The sequence below is a fragment of the Athene noctua genome, chromosome 30, assembly GCF_965140245.1.
Source record: "Athene noctua chromosome 30, bAthNoc1.hap1.1, whole genome shotgun sequence".
Taxonomy (NCBI): Eukaryota; Metazoa; Chordata; class Aves; order Strigiformes; family Strigidae; genus Athene; species Athene noctua.
The window spans coordinates 2,114,252-2,134,029 of NC_134066.1; the positions used below are offsets into that span (position 1 = coordinate 2,114,252).

General features: G+C 50.0%; 2 protein-coding genes across 2 annotated transcripts; one reads left to right on the forward strand and one right to left on the reverse strand.

Moving 5' to 3' along the window:
- Nucleotides 1-7,006: 7,006 nt before the first annotated feature.
- On the forward strand, nt 7,007-9,239 carry LOC141971827 (interferon-induced protein with tetratricopeptide repeats 2-like). Its single transcript, XM_074929421.1, has 2 exons — nt 7,007-7,011; nt 7,910-9,239. Exons 1-2 carry the CDS (start codon nt 7,007-7,009, stop codon nt 9,237-9,239), a joined length of 1,335 nt encoding a protein of 444 aa, XP_074785522.1.
- Nucleotides 9,240-10,991: 1,752 nt separating this feature from the next.
- On the reverse strand, nt 10,992-18,603 carry RACGAP1 (Rac GTPase activating protein 1). The gene is made up of 17 exons (XM_074929583.1): nt 18,557-18,603; nt 17,318-17,406; nt 16,656-16,858; nt 16,174-16,310; nt 15,882-15,951; nt 15,609-15,662; nt 14,788-14,865; nt 14,540-14,657; nt 14,208-14,338; nt 13,811-13,975; nt 13,392-13,487; nt 12,956-13,154; nt 12,549-12,654; nt 12,226-12,358; nt 12,001-12,136; nt 11,629-11,737; nt 10,992-11,332 (listed from the first exon to the last, which is right to left on the reverse strand). The coding sequence occupies exons 2-17, from the start codon at nt 17,388-17,390 to the stop codon at nt 11,257-11,259; spliced, it is 1,884 nt and encodes a 627-aa protein (XP_074785684.1). The 5' UTR covers nt 17,391-17,406; nt 18,557-18,603; the 3' UTR covers nt 10,992-11,256.
- Between the last annotated feature and the right edge of the window lie 1,175 nt (nt 18,604-19,778).

Below are 19,778 nucleotides of genomic sequence, written 5' to 3' on the forward strand. Positions count from 1 at the left end.
CACTGTATTTTTGTTATCTTTAGTTAGATAAAGCTGCTGGCGGCTTCTTGTTTCAAGGTGTATTTTAGTTTCCTACTTGCAAAAAAAGAAAAAAATAATTTTTTTTTTTTGTTTCATGGCAATTAAAACTACGTCCTTTTCCAAAATATGTACAGAAGCCTCCATCGATAGAGGCAGGAAAGAAATATCCTCCTGCCCAATCAAGGACCAGTTACATCATTCCTGACCCATTTCTTTAACCTGCTCCTAAAATCTTGCTTTGCTTCCGTCCTTCCACTTTGCCAGGAAACCACCGAACATTCTCCTCTGCACAGGGCTCCTCGCTCACTCCTGGACCCACTCTGGAGTGATTTTATCTGAACTATTGCTCATGTACCACGTGGAACAGTGTCAAAAGCTGTAAAACTGTATTTACTGCCTCTTCTTGGAGCGCAGCGCTCGTAACATCGTTGTAGAAGTAAATTATTTTAGCTTGGGACGGTTGGATCTTGCCAAATTAGTATTGCCTGTTTCTCATTTTCTTTGGTGTTCTTCCTTAGGTGCTGACAAACAACGTGTTTAACTGCTTGTTCCGCTGTTTTCCCAGATCCCAACACCACATAATTCTCTCTGGATCTTCACTCTGCTTTTTAAGAGGAACCTTTGGCATTTTTCTTGACCGTTTTCCATCCTCCCCAGGTTAGTGGAGGCTCCCTTCTCAGCTTTCTCCCACCTGCCGAGCGAATTTAATCTTGCCCAGGTGGCCTGCATGTATATAATGAATGTAAGTGCATCTTGAGCTTGCTTTTTTCTTGACTATATTGAGATTTCTTCCCTCTTTACCACTCAAGTCAATTATGATGCTTATCTGATCCATCACCCTTTGCAATTAGACTGACATGTTTCGACCTTCTTGGCGTTTCCCACTATTAACTTCTTCTCTTTCTAAGACAGACTTAGATCTACTGTTTCCTTCCCCTCCCCTCTCCACATACAGAAATTTCTCTGTTACTCACCGGTAAAATTATCTCCTACCCAAGGAAGAATCCAAGGAATTGTAGAATCGTTCATCTCTGATACACCCAGAATAATGAGTTGTCCTGAACTGCCTGACGGACCTTCCCTTGCGTTTCTGTGGGACTTTCTATGAGCTCAGCCACATCTCAGAACTTTTACATTCTTTAAACCTATGCAAAACACCCAAACATTTCACCAGGGAAGATCTTCTTGCCTACCCTTACCCACAGCTGTTGTTAACTAGTCCAAGCATCCCATGTTCTGTTCTTTTCTAAGTTGTGCAGGAAACAGATTTGTCCCCTCAATATCTATATTATTTTAATTAACACATTGTTTAAATCATCCCCTGGTGATTATTCTTTCTTTCTACACATTATGTTGGGTTGTCATCGCTTCAGCTTCTCTTCTTTTCCCATTGCTCTCTGAGTTTGGCTCAGAGCTATTGCAGCAATCTTATCAGAATCTTACCACCACAATTTCTCATTACTTTTATGCCACGATAGTAGGACCACGTGCCTTTGGGCCAGCAGTTGGCTGCTGGAATCAGAGGATCTGATTTTCTCCGGGGCTCTGGCTTTCATTAGTTAATAACCTTGCAAATCCTACGGATCCTCTTCAGCCTCTCCTGTGGGCTGGGACTGGGATTCAAACCCAGCCCTGTCACAAGAGTCGGGGCCATTTGCTGACTCCTTCGGCAGCCACAAATGCTCCCAACACGAAGGTGACCGGTCTTGGTTTGTCTCAGATGCAAATCGCTGATCACCTGGGCAGCTCTGCTGCCCCCCGCCTTGCCCCTGCTGACCTGCAACACACTCTGATTCCAAAAAACCAGGAGACACCCCCCCGTAGCCACAAGAGAGAGAAATCCCAAACCCAGTGAGAGAAATACAGAATTAGACAAATGGTTTGCATTAAAGGCGGCTGGAAGGTTGTGTCCCCTGCCCCAGGCAGTCACTGCTGCGGGAAGAGTTAGGACTAGGTAGGACCTGAGCTTTCTGCACTGCGTGGGCTTGGGAGAAGTGTAGACCTTGGTCTTCCTCCCGGGCTCTCCAGCCAGCTCTCTTCCTCGCACGCAGGGCAAGGGGCTCATCTCTAAGAGCCACTTTCGGCTTTTGTCACCTGCGTTTGCAAGTTGCCCCCGTGCCACCCGGCCCTGGAGGCTACAGCCCCTCGCGGGGCACGAGCTGGGCCAAACTGGAGAGGTGGGGAGAGCTCTCTGGATCCCAGCCCTCCCGCAGGCTCAGGGCAGGGGTTTGCTGCTCTCCATGGCCGAGCTGCCCCATCTACACCAGCCCCTGGCGCCCTGGAGTTTCCCAGCCTCGCTGAGCAGCAACGCTCTTGGGCTTATCTCCGCATCAGAGCAGTTGGAAGACAGTTGAGTGTCTCTCTAAGCGCTGATAGAAGGGAAGGCTTTGCTCTTGGAGATAAGAAGCCCTCCCTGAGGAGCCAGGGGAGTTCGTTGCTATCAGGGTGTCTTCCAGCACTTCGCAGACGTACCCTGTGTACGTGCGAGATGGCGAGGCGGTCACGTAGGCACCAGGCACCGAGGGCTGTGTTTTTGAGGTCAGTTAACTGAACCCCTCGCTATCATCTATTTTCTCTTCCCTAGAATTATTTTTCTCCTGTTGATCAAGCCTTTGCGGTGGCCTCATTGGCTCGCCAAGCCGTAAACGGTCGAATCCTCGTATTTTTGGAGATAAATTCAGGAGAGATGGGCGCTTCAGGGAGGTATTTCAGCCTAAAATTTTGAACTGCTTAACAGCTCCCTTTTTCTGCCCTCTGTGCATGCTCGAGATGTTACCCAGCTCCTGCTGCAGGTTATAGAAGACTCAGTTTCATAAACAGCCCCTGGCTGGGCTGGGGGGAACCGGGACCGTCTGGAGTGACGCCCTTCACTGCCGCCGCCTGAGCTCCCTGCGTCATCCCACGGCAGCAAACCCAGTCTCTGGGGGTTACGTGTCACCTGATGCTCAGGTAGCAGGAAAGCTGAATGTCTAAGCCACCTTGATCCGGAGGAATTCGATATATCTCGTTGCCGGGATCAGGTAATTCAGGCGAGTGCCATAATCAGGGCACGCACAGAGAGGCTGATCTCTGTTGCAACGTTCAAAGCGTTTGAAAACAAGGTCAAATATTTTGGCGAGGCAGAGGCTGTTGTTACACAATGCTGCTCTTGCAGTTTCAGTATACATTATATGGAAAAAAAAAAAAAAAAAAATTTCCTTTTTCATTTTAAACTTGCTGCCCGGTCATTTTCTTGGGCCTTTCCCAGCCCGGTTGTGCAGAAGGCTGAATGCCCTCCACAGACAGCTCACGCTCTAAAGTCCTGCTCTGTTTTCCCTCCCTGTTTACACCCAAGGGAAGCTGCCACATTTCTAAATATAGATCTTTTCATCCAAATAAGGGGGCGGGGAGAAAAACTGGAATATTAAAAAATAACCCGGCTGTGAGGCAGAAATCTAAAAGTGGTGCAAAAGCGTGTTCAGAGGCGAACGGCAGCGCAGAATCCCCCCCCACCCCGCATCGTGTCCTGCAGCTCCTCGGTGGAAACCCTCTGCCATCTGCCGGCACAAGGAGAGCCTGGGGTAGAGCTGTTGTCTCACAACACAGGACAACAGGCATCTCGGAAGGATAGAAACCCCTGTCTGGGCGAAACGTTACCTATTTGGGTGTCGGAAAGGACACAAAATTCTCTGCACGCCCTCCAGTCTCTGGGCAGGTGGAGAGCCCGGGTTTTTATCAACGCAGCTCTCGGCCAGGGGTTTGTGCAGCGACAGCGATGCTGCGGCTCCAACACCTCTGTGCAAGCGTTGCCACACCAGCACGACTCTGCTTTCACCACCTTTACCCCCCCCGAGGAGCGTGTGCGTCCCCACGCAGGACCACAAGCGGTGCAGCCCGGGGTAGCAGAGCCAGCGTGACCTGAGAAGGTGTAACGGGGACTGTAACCACCTTCCAGTTCCCCGTTCTTGCTCCGAGAAGCCTCGCCCTGTACTTCAGTGCCAAAGTTTTTAAAGATTTTAAATATTCAGCCAGGACTCAAACTCTGTCAGGGAAACCCTGCAGCTGCACCTCAGTGTGGTTTTAGTTCTGGCCTTTGCTACTCAGCTGAAGGTCCCTGAGCTGTCCTAACCCCGCAGGCCCTGTTGTCAGAGCAGCTTTTCCAGGCTCTGTCCCTCCTGCTTCACACTGTGGGGGACTTTGGGGGTTCAGAGCCCCTTCATTGTGCCCAATGAGGCTGAGAGTCCGGATTTTTGTTCTTCCTTTTCCTGCTTGACAAAGGGCGGTGAGCCTACTGGCCTCTGCCTTTCCTAATCAGTTCGTTTGGTTTTATAAAGATTATTTATTCCTACAGACCACGCCAGGTCTCCCTGCTGCTCGATTACGGCAAGTACAATAGCTGTTACAAAGGAAGATGAAAACCAGGGCTCAGCCCTCCAGTCTTGCCCAGTAACAGACCGCTGTGGGGAAAGGAACAGACTGGGGAAGGAAGAGCAGCAGATTCCTTCCCAAGGCCGCCGGGGGGGGGGTTACAGTAGCAGGCTGGTTCAAGCCCCCTCCGCTCCCGAGCAGGCAGCAGAGGAACTTTGTGACAGACAAGTGTTTTTCCAAACTCGGGAAACGTCTGGGCCAATAAACCAGGATTTCCTCTCAATCAGCTCCGAGAATCCGATCAGCGTTATTTGATGTAACGCAACCGGTTTGGAGCCAAGGACTGTTCTCCAGAGCGAGTTGTATTTTTCTTCTCGGCGCCTTGTTGCAGCTCTTTCGCTTTTCCTTCCCACCGTTTATCTTTCACAACACCAAGCCTTGCCTGTACTTCCTGTTTGGCTCTGTGGTTGGTAATTTTCTCATTTGCTGTTATTTTTGACTTCCATCCAAGCTTTGTATGATATTAATAGCTATTTCACAGAACCGTAATCTTCCTCAAAGCAGTCCTAATATTAGCAGGAGAACGAGCCAAGAACCGAGGCCTTGAGGGACTCGAGCTCTGAGTTTCTCCTCGGTTCTGCCAGCGCTGCCCACAGCCCAGCTCAACCCCTGCCCCAGGGACACAAAGCTTCTGTCCATCGCCCGACCCACACAGCCCCATCCTGGCCACGACAGGCCACGGAGACGCAGCTTTGCGCGAGCCAAACGGCACAGAAGGAAGATGCTTACGTGTGGCTTCAACAATTAGAACTTACTGGTAGTCTAATTAATGCCTCGGTCTAATCAAGATACAGCAATCACTTCCCATTCATCCAGTTACAGCAGCGCTGACAGCTGATACCCAAATTACTCAATTTCTATCAAAGGTTGTCAGTAATAGGAAAAAAACCAAACACAATAGACGAAAATATCTGCGCCATGGCTCTGATGATCAATTCTCCCTTCTTCCTTTGCGTTGCTGCAGCGACTCATCAGCATCCTGAGAGGGGGGGAAAAAAAAACCAAGAGAGATTGGGTTTTTCTTCTTCGTTGCTGGGAAGAATATTGTTTGCTTATTTATTTATTTAGTAAGGTTGATTATTTCTTCCTCCTCAGTTTAGGGTCTACTTGGAGCTGGTTTTAATGTATTTTCCGTTACTCTCTATACTTGTGTTTGTCTTCACCAACCTGCAGTTCCATGTTACATCCAGATAGAGCGGGTATCCGGTGTTTCACCCGTATTTTTTCTGTTACTGTTGTCCCAAAATTTGGGTTCTTTGACCCAGCATGCAACGAGCCAAAAACTGCACAGAGTGGAGCTATTTATTTAATCCGTATCCATGCAGAGATGGGTGCAGGGGCCAATCCCACGACACGAGCCCACTCGCACGCAGGCAAGTGATGTATTTCTACACCTCAAACGGCTGGAACGCAGGTTTCAGGCAGTGGCCAGTGCTTAGTTTGTTGTCACTCTGTTCCTCCTGGTTACCAACATGCCCCGGCTCCATTTAAAGCCACGGTGTCCTTTCATCATTCTGTGCAAACACAAAGGGCGGGGGCCATACCTGAGTAGAGGGCTGTTCCTCATCAAGACGTGTGGGGTTTTTTTTCACATTACAACGTGCTAAATTCATCTGAAAGACACAGCTCGGTCAAGCCTCTATGGTATCTCTGAGCACATGACCAAGAGAGGTTTCCTTGTTCCTGGATTCAAGGTTCTGTGCCTTTATCTTCTTCCTTTTGCCAGGCTCTACTATCTTTGAGCCTGTTGTCCCCTCCCAAAGCCTTGTCTGTGAAATGCTTTTGTTTTAATCTTTAACCATCCTTACCTCTAAGAGTGTTTTCTGTCACCTGCCAATACTGTTCTTCAATAATCAGCAACGGATGACTGAGGAGTCACCCGTAGCCCTGGGGCCACCCTGCTCAGTGACCGACCCGCAGGCACCGCTCGCTCCTCACGGATTTATCGCGGGCACAACCCTTGTACCTCCCCGTTACACAAAACTGAAAGTTCAATCGCTAAAAAAATCAAGTGGGTAACAGCCACCTTGTTGCTAGGCGGTTGCTGTTACAGGTAAACAAGCCAAACAAACCACAGCACGGCAGCTCCAGGCGGGTCAGGACAGATCCAGGCAAAACCAGGCTGACAAGCCCCAGTGCCAGGGTCGTACGGAGCCTTGGCAATGTCGGATTCGCATTCCATAGCCCATTAGCCTTCTCTTCTCCCACCTCAAACCTGTTACTTTTGAAAAGCTTTAATGCTAACAAAGTCCTTTTCAGCAGGGAGAAGGTCTCTAGGGCCACCGGATTTCCTTTCTTGTCTACCCAGGCCTCAGCCCCATTTTGTGAAAGGAAGATACCAGCTTTGAGGCAGGAAGACCAGAATAGTTTCTTTTCTGTTTAAGCTTTCCTCTTTCAGTTTTGTTTCACTCAAGACACTTTTTTTTTTTTTTTTTTTTTAAATCAGACCCTGGCCAGAAGTGCTGTCTCCGAGGCGAGAGCTCGCAGAGTCGGTGCTGCCCGGCGTCTCTGCTGCGGCGTGGAGGAGGCGCAGCCCCAGGCACCGCTCCCGGACGGTGTCACTACACCCACGGCAACGATGAAGTAAGTGCAGAGTTTCTATTCTCGCAGTGGCTCCCCAAAAAAGGGGGGTTGGCTTGCCAAGGCTCAGCAGTGTCCTTCTTCAGAATCACAGGATGGGCAAGGTTGGAAAGGACCTCGGGAGGTCACCGTGTCACCCACCCAGAGCAGGTTGCCCGTGACCACATCCTGGATGGGCTTTTGAGTATCTCCAAGGATGGAGAAGGAGCCACAACCTCTCTGGGCACCCTCTGCCCGTACTCTGTCATCCTCAGAGCTCAGAGAAAAGCTTCCTGCTGTCCAGATGGAGCCCCATGAGCTTCAGTCTGTGCCCATTGCTTCTTGTCCTGGCTCTGACTCTTTGCACCCTCCCTTCAGGTATTTATATACGTTTCTAAGAGCCCTCTGAGCCTTCTCCAGGCTGAAGAGTCCCAGCTCTCAGCCTCTCCTCACACACTCCAGGCCATTATCTTCATGGCTCTTTGTTGGACTCTCTCTTCAGTGAACCATCTCCTGCTGCACCCTTCAGATGACAGCACAGCCCCCCTTTCCTCCCCCTGGGGAGCTCAGAGGGTTTGATCCTGTGGTTTTGGCTCACAGCTCAGCCCAGGGCCTTTGTCTTAGGTAAGATGAGAGAGCAGCCCTGGCTCCAGGCACTGGTGACTCCCCTTTGCAGAAGAACAAGCCAGGAATGAAGCCTCCCAGACAGTGCCCTAAAAATGGGTTGATCAGGACAAAGATTTAAAAGTTCTGTAGCAGTTCGAGTGCAAGGGACACACAGAGCAGGCTGGGAGAACCCCATCTTCCACCCCTCCCTCCTTTTTTTTTTCCTGTACAACCAAGAAGCTCCTTTCTTACTCCTTGTGGGTATCACCTCCCCACACACGCTGCCTCTTCATAACCCACATATTCCTCTTTGTAGCAAGGAGGAACTGAAGGAGAAGCTGGATGCCCTTCAATGCCATTTCACCTGGCATTTGAGCGTAAAGGGCCACATCGCACCTTCCCACATCCTGCAGAAGCTCGCTGTCGAAATCAAACACACGGTCCACCCAAACCGGGCCGCTCTCCTGGGGCTGCAGGCGTACCTGCACCAGCTGAAGGGCCAGGACAGAGCCGCTCTGCAAAGCCTTAAAGATGCTGAAGAGGAGCACGAGAGACCAGGCGAGGAGCCCCCGAGAGCACACGCGGCCGCGGCCGGTTCTGTGGTTATCTACGGGAATTACGCCTGGATTCACTACCTCCAGGCCTCTTATGGGGAGGCTGAAAGCTACCTGGAACGGATCGAGCAGCTCTGCCCGGCTCCCTGGGACGCACGGCTGGTCCCCTACATCCAGGCCCAGAAAGGCTGGTCCCTCCTGGCCATCAGAGCCCGTAACGGTGAAAGGGCAAGAGAGTGCTTCGAGGTGGCCTTGATGCTTGAGCCAGAGAACAGAGATTTCCGTGCTGGGCTCGGAACGGCTCTTTATTTCTCCTGTTGTTACTTCTGGTATCCTGACATTGCAGAGACAGCCAGAATCCAATTGGAAAGAACCATCCTTGAGCAGCCAAATAACTACAGAGCCAAGATATATTTAGCCAAGCTACTCGAACAAGAGGATATAGAAAGATCAATTGGCTTGATAAAAGAAAGCGCAGAGAAAAGCTCCGATCCTGATGTCCTCAAAGCTTCAGCTCTGTTCTGGCTGCGACGACGATCCACGGAGAAAGCAGCTGAGGTATTGCAGCGAGCCCTCAGGCTGGATCCAGATTACCACCTTCTCTACCAAACCCTGGCCAAGTGCTATAAGCTGCAGTGGCTTAATGCGAAGGAGGAAGACAAGAATAATATATTGGAGGCAGCTGTCAAGGACCTCGAGCAAATTCTTCAGAAACATCCCGACCTTGAGCTCGTGTTTGCAAAGCTGCAATTCGCAGAGCTCTGTGGTGCGAGAGACCCAGCACAGGAAGAGAAGATCTACAAGGACCTGGAGAAAAGAAAGGACATTCTGAGCCCCAAAGGCCTTCAAGCCCTTTATCTCTACTGGGGAAGGTTCTTCCTGTACCAGAAGAGATCACTTCACGAAGCGAAAGCAAAGTTTATGGATGGTTACAAAATTCCCCTGATGACGAGAGAGAGGAAGGAGTGTGGGCAGAGGCTGATAAAGATGGCACGGTACTACCCCCCTGCCGAGGCTGACACCTTCTACCGCTTCATCGAGGAGACCGACCGCCACCTGCCCGCTGAATTTGGTGGAACCGACCTAGACTGACAGTAGGAGCCCCTGTCAGAACACAGGGCGTCCTTCTGCAAAGCTAGAAGGCATCAAGGACTAGTGTCTGTCTGTCTGTCCCTCCCACAGCAAGCCCATCACCTCACAAGGGCTCTGTCAGCTTTTGGGACCGTCCCCGTACCACAGCCCTGTGCCCAGCCCCAAAATGAAACGGTGAAGAACTCGGCTTCAGGGCTCTGAGCTGGATCCTTTGCAGGTGTAGACCCGCGTCGCTCCCGCGGAGGGGCTGTTAGAGCAGAACTAAGTGCCGGTTTGGGCAGCGTGAGCAGCGAGTTCCCTTCAGTGATCAGATTTCCATCATTTGCACAAATAAGCAGATGGCTTCCTCCATAAGGTCACCGAGTGCTGAGCGGCCGTGAGGAGGGTGAAGCCCTCGTGTTCAGGACAGAGATGGTCCCTGGGCTGCCCACCTGCTTAACACACAAATGTAGCAAGAGCTAGCTGCTAATTAAGGTGCACATAGTTAATTGTATGCACATTAAGTGTGTGTGTGTGTGTGTGCGCACTCGCCCCTGTGAGCATAAAACAGGGGCTTTGCTTTCTTGTGCTGGTACCCGCTTAAGAGGAATCACTAGGACCAAGGTACTCACCCCTGTGCCTGGGGCCAGAGTGAGGCTTTTAATATTCTTCAATCAATAAATATTCCAAATTCTTTTCCACACGATGTCTGGTGTCTTCTTGCAGCCTAAAGCGAGCAGAGCAGGGTCTGCCAAAGACACACCCTGGGTTCAGCTCTTCCTCTGCTCCCAGCTCCCACCCACCCCTCAGGAGGGTGTCCCCAAGGCCCCTCTGTCCCTGGGGAAGGGGAGCAGCAGCCCCCCAGCTCCTGCAGTGGGTCAGAGCTGGGGTGCAAACACGGCTGGAGAGGACTTCACCCTTCAGGCCCTGCCACCAAGGGGCAGAGACACAACCCAGGCCACACGTTCAGGCCAGGCCATTCCACCTCCTGCTACAACACCGAGGGGCAAACCTGGTTTTCTCCTCCCTCTCCCAGACCCATCAGCCACAGCCCAGTGCTTGATCCTGCACCAGGGCAGGAGCTGCTCAGAGCACAGCACCTCGCTCCACAGGCCCTGGTTACAACTCCGGAACGAGTTAAAAACCACGAACCAGAACCACAGGTCATGTAGAATCATGGATTTACTTAACTGCACAGGTCAGGACAGTCTTCCAGAACTCAACTAAAAAAAAAAAAGCAGCAATTTTATAAGCCTTTGTACGTGTTCCACACATGGGTTTGGGTTTTTTTTTTTTTTCCACGCAGCACTGAGCAAGGTCACATACCCCCATTTGGGGGAAGCAGGGACCCCCAAAAGCAAGGGTGCTACTGAACTACCCTCATCCCCCCCACCGGTTTAGAACACCCAGGAACCCTTTGGGTCGCATCTACAGACAGTCCTTTACAAAATTTCCCCCTCGTAAACACAGTATCAGGAAATATTTCTTTAGAAGCAGCCCCAGTTCCTCTGGCAGTTAATTAAAAGTGTCTTTGGCCCATCAGACAAAGGCAACACTGCCATCCTCAGGTCTGCAGGCTGCACCACAAGGCAACAATTACATACTGGTGGGCTGCTGGAAGGACTGGATCCTGACAGAGTTCCCCTGGGGTGTCACTGCTGTGTGAAAAAACAATCTATAGAGTTTAAAAAAAAAACTCAACAATTAAAAAAACCCATATGACTGTTCTACTTTGTATGGGTGGAAGACTGGATGCTATTGAAAAGTGTCAACGAGTTCCTCTAACATTTTTAATTAACACTTTGAACAAATCCTGTTAGTTACTTTCTTCGCCGATCCTAAATTCAGCACAACATTAGATAATAAAAATACATTGCACAATAAAATCCCATTAAAAGTTTCAGTTAAGCTGAAAGATAAAAGGAAAAAAAAAATCTTATTACATAAGCTGCCGAGGGCCGTGGCGAGAAGTCGTGTTTCCTGTACTGGTGTATACTGGCGTGCAAATGCTGGGACGACACCGACTCCCAGCGCTGCTTCACTTCAGCATAGGAGAGGCAAAAAAGTTGCCCTGATGCCCAAGCTGGTTTGCTGACTTGCTTTTGCTCCCAAATCTAGTTCAAGAGAAGTAGAAAAATACCAGTTTGGGGATTTAGGGGTGCCAAGGTCTAAGACTCTGCCCTTCCCAGGGGTCACTCACCCCCTCCCACGCCACGGGTTCCTCCCCTACCCCAAGAGGATGCTCAGGAATCGTTACACAGCTCACGCTGTTACTACAGCGCTCATTAAGGGAGAGTTGACCGAGTAGTAAATCCAGCTGTTCCCAGAACTGAGTCCAAAAGTCTAGTTTTAGTTCTCCTTGAACTAATCTCCTCGTCCCACCAGCTCCACAGCACCCGCTGGCACTTACTTGGGGGTGGTTTTGCTGAAGGTGGAACGGACCCTCTGGGACAAGGAGCTCGACGACGGCGTCTTGGAGAGCTGATGCTCCGGAGTAGTGAGGGGTCCAAGCATGCTCACTGCCGAGAAAAAGAGGCAGCAAAGTGAGCAACACGAGGACAGCTGAAGTTTTCATTGCCATGCAAGGAACATTAGACACTCCCTAGCATCTGTCAAAAATACCAGACAAATCTGGCATTTCCTGGCACACTTTTCTTCCCTCTTCCTCCATCAAGCCTGCGGGAAGGGCTAGCTCCAACACTCTCACAAGCAGCTTTGATTGAGGGTCGTTAATTTTTAATACAGCAGCTGCACAGCCCATAGAGCAGCCCCCAGGGATTACCTTTAACCTCTGGGGTCTGCGGAGTGGAGCAGGCATTGCTGTTCTCAATTACATGTGCGGGGTCAATGTTTTCCTGCTCCACGGCCATCAGCTGGCTCCAGTAGTCCCCGGGCAGCAGCAGAAGTCGCTCCACCACCTACAGAGACACCCGTGAGACACCTCGGCTCCCTCCAGAGATTCAGGTGGCTTCTTGGAGCAGGACACGTTTGCCTCCTGCTGCCCTACCTTGGGCTGTCGCTTCGTGTCCTGCAGCAGCGTCATGGGGTCAGGGTCAGGCACCGCGTGGGCCACTATTGTGGGGCCGAAGACTTTGGCCAAGTTGGTAACATCCATTTTAGTGTCTGGGCTCTGAGCCACCCTACGTTAAAAGAAAAATTAACAGAGAATGTAGCTTCTCCCCTCACTTGTCATACAACTCCCCCATCCCACACACATTTCCGCCTCTGAAAAAGCAGTTTTCTTCCAGAATGAAGATTTTATGCTCACAAGCAGCAATGAGAGCCAATTAGAGAATAATCTTTCAGAACTACCAGGCCACTTGAAGGTACCTCTGCAGGTGGATCATGAGGAAAGCCAGGGTGTCCCTGTTGGCCTGAGGGAGTTCAGCAACCGCTTGGTACATGGCAGCGACACTGTTGTCCTCATCTGAGATTTCTGGGGGAATAAAAAAAATAATAAAAATGTTTAGACCTCAGAAAGTGATCCCAGAGGCACAGCTGTAACCGTCCCCTCAGAGCAATAGCTAGCCAAGAAGCAAGGAAGCCAGAAACTCCACATGCTGTTGTAATATTTTTGTATCCTGCCCAAGCACTAGAACTTGTTTCTTTCCTCGTCCAAGAAAGATCTTCCCAGCACATCGTCGACACGGCCACAAGCACAAGGGCTCCACAGAGCCACTGCACGTGACCCCCAAGCCCAGGGAAAGGCTTGGAGGTGTCACCTGGCAACTCCTTACCTGCAGCTTCCATAAAAGTCTTGTTTAACCGGAAAGTGAGAAGAGGTTCTTTCAGGCTGCGTAGAAAGTCCTTGAGAAGGCCGCAGATCGCATGGATATCGTCCACTTTACTGAGCAAAGGAACATTTTTTGCTCTAAGAAATTTGTCTTTCAGTTCCCTCACTGTCTTGTCACAGCCAGATATCCGGTAAAGGCCCGTCTATTAACAGAAAGCATTGCTTAGAGGCAGAACATCAACCACACGCAGAAAGCTGCATTCTTCCACTCCCACTTTCCCTCCGCTCCCGAGCGCTCTCCACAAACACTGCTGCTCAAAGTCACCCACTGAGCAGCACTATATACACCATAAATAAGAGATATTTGGGTTAACGATTTGTTTCCCTAACACCATAACCCATTTCATTAGTGCTGTTTCACACCTCGTTTTTCTTTTTACCTCATGCAGCCCTCGCTGCTCGATCTCATTAACACAGTGCACGATGATGGAAGGAATCATCGGAGGAGTAGAAGGGACAAAGTCCATCAAGGTCCCCTAAGAGGCAGAAAGGAAAATAAAAACAAAATGCTCAGTCTCCAAGACGTGGCAAGTCTTAGAAATTCACAGATCTAAGCTTAAAAAACAAGCATTGTTTCTTCTTCATCAGCCCAATGCTGCAGGACTGCCTACCCAGAGCTGCCATGTTCCCAACTCAACACCCTCCTCACCGCATCCCTCCCGCCCACCACCCTGGTTACTGGAGGATACATTTGCATTTTATTATGCAGCTCTGAGCAACAGGAGCTCCTCTGGGGAAGGCAGACTCGTCAGAGCCTCAGCACGCTCCACCTCTGCCCAAAGGGCCCCCCCAGGCTCACCTCCCCGATGCGGACAGGAGTGCCCACCAAGGTGGGGATGCAGGGGAGAGGGCAGCGGTCCCGACACTCCGGGTGAGCCACCACACGGCAGTCTTTGCACTTCAGAGAGATTTTTCCAAATTTTACTCTCTTTCCACATGGAACACACGATTCTGGCTTGATAACCTAACAATTCAGAGCATACAGATGGGAAGAGATTAGTGCTGTGGAGTAATTCTGGAGGACTCAAACTGGATCACCACAGAGTAACACATGTCCTGACCCGTGCAGGTAACCAGTAGAGTTAATACTGACTTAAGACCTAACAGCTGGTGGCCTTTTCTCAATAGCTTGACATCACACACATTTAAAAATGGAAGGAAATGCTTTTCCAAGTTTGTCCTGCCCGCAGACTTACCGTCTTCGAAACAAAATCATGCAGCCTCACTCCCGCGTTGTGCTGCGGGGTGCCAGAGCTATCAGTCTCCGATTTAGATTCCAGCTGCTTACTGCCCAGGCTTGACTCGCTGCTCCAAGGCTGCAAAGGGCCTGAAAGACAGAAGAGGAAGAGCACTGACTGCGTGGAATCACCCTCCACTCCTCATAGCCTTTGCTTTGAAAGCAGGTGCATCATAAACCAGAGGCAGCTGCCCGGATCCTGGCAGGAGGCAACTCTAATGTATCAGGATAAGCCTCCGGCCTGCTCAGCAGCTGCTTCAGGACTAGGACAGACAGAGACAAGGCACCCACCACTCTTCCGCTGGCTCCTCAGCCCGTATGGCACCGTCTGGATAGTGGAGATGGCCTCAATGGGGCCACCATTGTTGGGGACCATGAGAGTTGTCTTTGCCACTATGGATTCATTGCCCTGTAACAAGAAATAGGTGGTTAGTGGCAGCACCACTGACAGGACACGGGGTTTTTCTAGTTCGTTGGCCCTAGGAGGAGGTACACACCAGGACTGGAAGCACCCCCAGACCCAGCTGGGACCACCATACCTGGTCCACTGTGGAGCCAATGGATCTGGTTTTCTTCTGAGGAGCTGGTGGGCCTTCAATGAACTGCCTGGAAGACCGCTGGAAAGATACAGAACATTTGAGTCTGTGAAGCAGGGATGCTGTTAACTTCGTGTTATACTACTTCAGCATAACTAGAAGGACTGAATTGTCTGCACAAATCACAGATGCATTAAGTTCTTCCACAGTACCTCTTCTTCATGGCAACCTCAAGGTTGCCACGAAGTATCAGGAGGCCTCAATATACTGCTCTTTCAAATAATTCTCCTAGTGAGCTTTATGATCCAATTCAGGGAAAAAAAAAAAGAGGAGGAGGAAAAACACCCAAACAAAACCACACACACAAAATCAGGTGGCAAATAAGCAAGTCCCAGACTCTTCTCAACTCTGCCAGTGCTGATTTCAGGCTGTCCTTTCCCCCCTGTGCTTACCACATCATACAGCAGACCAGAACAAGCACAAGCTCTTTTATAGAGCAGAAAAATATTAACTTCCGACATGATTTTCCCTGTTCTGGCAGCTGTTAATAATCAAGTGCTTTCTGCTTTCAAAATCTAGGCCGTAAGAGAACAAGATATGCAGAACTCCAGTCATTTTCAGGAGACAAACAGCAACATCAGAATGAACTTTCGATCTAAATCCACACAGCAGGTCTGAATTACAGCTGCAGCACATCCATCCCAAGTTTGATTGTGATTAGTGGCTGAGACATCATTAGAGGTGGCAGTGAGATGACAGATGGTGACATTGTGTCAGCTAAGGCTAACAAAGGAATCTGTTTGAAGGGGAAGAATTGAACATACCCGCTTCTCTCTCCTTTTCAGTCTGACAGCTTTCACCACAGAGGAGTCCCAGTCCTGTGGGAAATGCACAACGCTGGTTAGCTCAGGGTAAATACCACACAGCCTCTGGCCAGGACTTTCATTAAGCTTTAGCCAACGGTACACCAGAGAAATGCAAATCAGCTCCACCAGTTTAATACCACAGTAACCTACACACGAGAGGTCTCTAGAGATTAACCCACACCCCTAAGGTTTTACAGCAGAGGAAAACTTTAGAACTTGGAGTTACATTACCAGTGAATCATCAGTCTTGTCAAAGCTGATGTCTGACAGAATTGAGCCAGATTCATCTATTGTAGACAGCCTAAAAAAAAAAAAATATCAAAAATTAGAAGAAATTTGTATCAGTTTGGCTTTCAGTCAGCCATGATTCCAGAACAATCCTTCTGACTCAGAAGAGCTGTATTTCAAGCTGGAACAAAAAGTAAAATTCTGTCGATGCGGGCACAGTACGTGTCACAGAGGTACATGGCTGGATTGATATTTGAAACTTATTTTGCTGAGACAAAAATGCAATTTTGCCTACCTCTTGTTGCCTGAACCCCCTACAGAAACCTGTGGCCTGTTAAGAAAGGCGAGGGCAGACTTCTGTTCTTCACTTAGCTGAATGCTCCCGGAGGCATCACACATGAGCAGCTCCCGAATCAGTTGCATTTGTCGCTCCTGCAAAGGTAGATGATATCAGAGGCTGCCACAGCATAAACCGTGTTTAATTACTTCACGAACCAACCTCGAGCGTACAGTGTAAGGTAATGGCAGGTAACGCACAAGCAACAGGGAATGGCAGCTCAGCTCCAAACAGCAGCCACTTGTCTTTTTCCAGACCAAAGCAGATGCCTGCTGCCAGGAGCCAAGCCAATTTATTGTTGTTGCATTTTTTTTTTCCCCTCACAGGGAAAAAAAAAAAGTTATCATGAGCACCAGTCCTTATTTTCCATAGATCAATGCAGTTTAATCACCTTGTCTCCACACTCTAAAGAGCTAACGGGTAATAAAGGAATTACTCACCAGCTTTTCACAGTCCGTTTCAGCTTTTTGCCTTCGTTTGATCTCCACATCCACTTGATTGCGAGCATGTTTCAGCTTCACGTCCAAAGCGCTCCGTTCAGCTTCAGTTTTCATGAGAAGATCTTTGTACCTGCCAAGCTCGTGCTCAGTTTTCTGCCATTTTCTGCGATGCTCTTCAAAGTTCTTCGCTAACTGAATAAACTCTGGAGAAACAGACATGTAAATATTCAGCTACCCAGGCAAGCAAAGGAGATGCAGCAGCCCTCCCTCCCCTGACAGCAGATATCTATTAATATAACCGGCTCTTGACTGAAGAGTGGAGAAGCCAGCCTTTTGGCAAACCCACCCACACTATAGATGTTCATGAGATCTCGCATTTTTCAGACCAAGTCCTTCACGCCAGCATCAGGCAGAAAAGCTACAACACGAGACCCCACGTGGATGAAGGCAGCTTGCTACAAGCAGAACGTGGCCCTGCCTAGTTCAGCCCGTGACTTCGTGTTTCTAGACACTGAAAGGGCCCTCGAATCTGCCTGCCCGTGGCAGCCTTATTACCCACAGCATCGCCAACAGATTGTTCAATATCAAGCTAATAATGCTTGTTTGCGTGTTTATGTTCTGACAGCAAAGACAGCACAGCCCACCTCAGAAACAGAACTTACGATATTCATTGCCTTCACTTAAAACTTCAGCCTGGCGCATAAGTTGATCGTGCAGACTCCGTAAGTTCAGCATCGCAGCCTCCACCTTCCTGCCAAGAAACCAGAGCTAAACAAAACAGCCCAGCCCTTTCTTCCCACTCCCAAACAGAAAACGTGTTACCAGTCCCAAAAGCCTCAGAATTACTGATATTTTTTTTTTAAGGCAAGTTTTAGAAGCCACACAAACAAAAAATACATGAAGAGTTATGTTTGATGGAGATAAACACATCTAAATTCTTCAGCAGGGAGTGAAAATCCTCACCCCTCCACAGTTTACGGAGAGCAGAGCCACGGGGAGCAGCTGTACAGTTCCCCATCTTATTGCTGCAAATATTCTTGAGTATAGTACAGAGGTAAAACGATCCCAAATCGTTCTCCTTCTGGAAGGCTGCAGAACACAGCCCATGCCCTGTATACGAATAACTTGGTACTATATAGGCCACTAAAAATCTGCAAGTTTTCAGAGCTTCATAAGATAAAAATAGGAGCAACATTCTGGGGAATTTTAATACAGTTTTAAATTTAGCTGCATTTTAAGTTACAGCTCCTCCTGCAAATCGCTGTTAAAATTCAGCCAGTCAGCACATTTTCCTCAAACAGTAGCGACAATGGCATAAACAGAAGCAACGAAGAGGAAAGTCTCCAGCTCAGCAACACAGAAATTACTTCACTAATACAAGAGGTTGCCGGGGCACAGAGGACAACCTCGATGAGTGAATTCGCACCAGGAGCGGGCAGAGTCGGGAGAGGTGCCAGGAGGGAGCACACCGCCCAGCTCGGGGCTCACCGTGGAAAGCTTTGAAATATTTGATCCGCAGTTCCAGGCCCCACAGCTGTGATAGCTCGGGGCTCTCCATAGCGTGCGGACTGCACGGTGCGGGAAAGCTTTCTGCTGAAAGCCTCTCCTCTTCCTCATCCTCTGCTTAATTCCTCGCAAAGGGAATTTTTCGTGCCTTAATTACCAGATCATTAGCCCCGGAGGCCGGGGGACCGAGGCCAACCCGTAAAGGCGCCCCCCCGGGAGGCAGCGAGGGAAAAGGTCTCTGAGGAAACCGCCACCGGGCCCGCTCTGCGCGCCGGCCCGCCCAGCGCCAGGAAGGCGGCTCCGCGCTGCCCGGCCCGAGGCGCCGCGGCCCGGCCCGAGGCGCCGGTACCGAGCCCCCGCCGCCGCCCCTCGGCCCCCCGCTCCCGCGCACCCACCTGGGCCTCCAGCCCGGCGCCAGCTCCGACTCCAACGGCGCAGCCCAACCGCCCCGCACTCGGGTTTGAATCCGCGCCGGCAGCCAATCCCAGCGCGCTCCCCACCCCGCCCGGCCTCTCATTGGCTCTGCTCTCTCGGCGGCTTTGAAGCCAAGCCGGCGCCATGTCTGCTGAGGGCGTGGCCTGTCCGCTCCACTTCCCGGCGCGGGGGCGGGCGGGGGCGCGGCCGGCCGCGCGCTGAAGCCGGCCAGGCGCCATCTTTACTGCTGGTTTCCGGCTCCGGCCAGCGCTTAGCAACAGGGCAGGCCGGGGACGCCGGCAGGGCCCAGGCCCCCCCGGCATGGAGGGCCCAAGTGCAGCCATTGCACCAGAGCGGCTCTTTCGGGGAGAAAAAAACTGTTCTCAGACCAAACCCCGGGTTTAATTTTAAGCAAACACGGCGCGGGTGCTGAGCTCTCCCCCCGCCCCGGTTCCGCAGAGCGCAGCAAGGCCTAAACAAAGATGCTGGATGCAAACCATAGCTCAGAACGTCGACACTTCACCAGGAGGCCTTTTATTAAGTGTTGTCGCTTGAGAAATAACGACGCCTCGACTGATTTTTGTCTTTGAAACCAAGTAACAGCCAGCAATCAATCCGTCCCGCGTGCCAAAAGGCAAAACCCCATTTCAAGCCGTGTACGAGCCTTCCATCCGCAGACTGTTAATATGCAAACCGATAAAACACAACCCAAAACCCAACAATTACAAGAAGCAAAATCGCATAATCATAAAATAACAACGCGTTTTAATCTTTTAAATCTGAAACAAAACAGCGGGTAATTGAAGAATGGATATTAGCAATTAGAAAGCGGAACTAAATGCTTGGAATTGCTAAGTGGAAAAGGGAGTTTGTAAAGCAGATTGCTCTCTAACATCCAGCTGCTCTGTCAGAACTGCTTTATTTAGGTTATATAGTCTGCTTTAACTTAATTAATAATAATTAATTCATAATAGATTGTAAAAAGCCTCAAGGTCTCCTGAAAAGTAAACATTAATGAGGCTTCCTTGAGAAAGATACTCAAAGTTTTCTACGTTTTATAGGGGAACCGAGGCCCAGAAGAGACACAACTCATCCTCTGAGTCAACGGCAAAGCAAGAAACAGGCACTGACCTTGATATTTGACCTCGTGGAACGGAAAACCATCCAAATGCCCAATTTGCTCCAGTCTGGAAAGCAACTTGA

Excerpts from the sequence above, each read along its gene's own strand:
- RACGAP1 (XM_074929583.1), bottom strand. The coding sequence starts at position 17,390 with ATGCTGAACTTACGGAGTCTGCACGATCAACTTATGCGCCAGGCTGAA. Across the intron at positions 14,339-14,539 it reads GAGGAGCCAGCGGAAGAGTG|GCCCTTTGCAGCCTTGGAGC; the intron begins GTGGGTGCCTTG and ends TCTGTCTTTCAG. Across the intron at positions 12,359-12,548 it reads CTCATGATCCACCTGCAGAG|GGTGGCTCAGAGCCCAGACA; the intron begins GTACCTTCAAGT and ends CTTTTAACGTAG.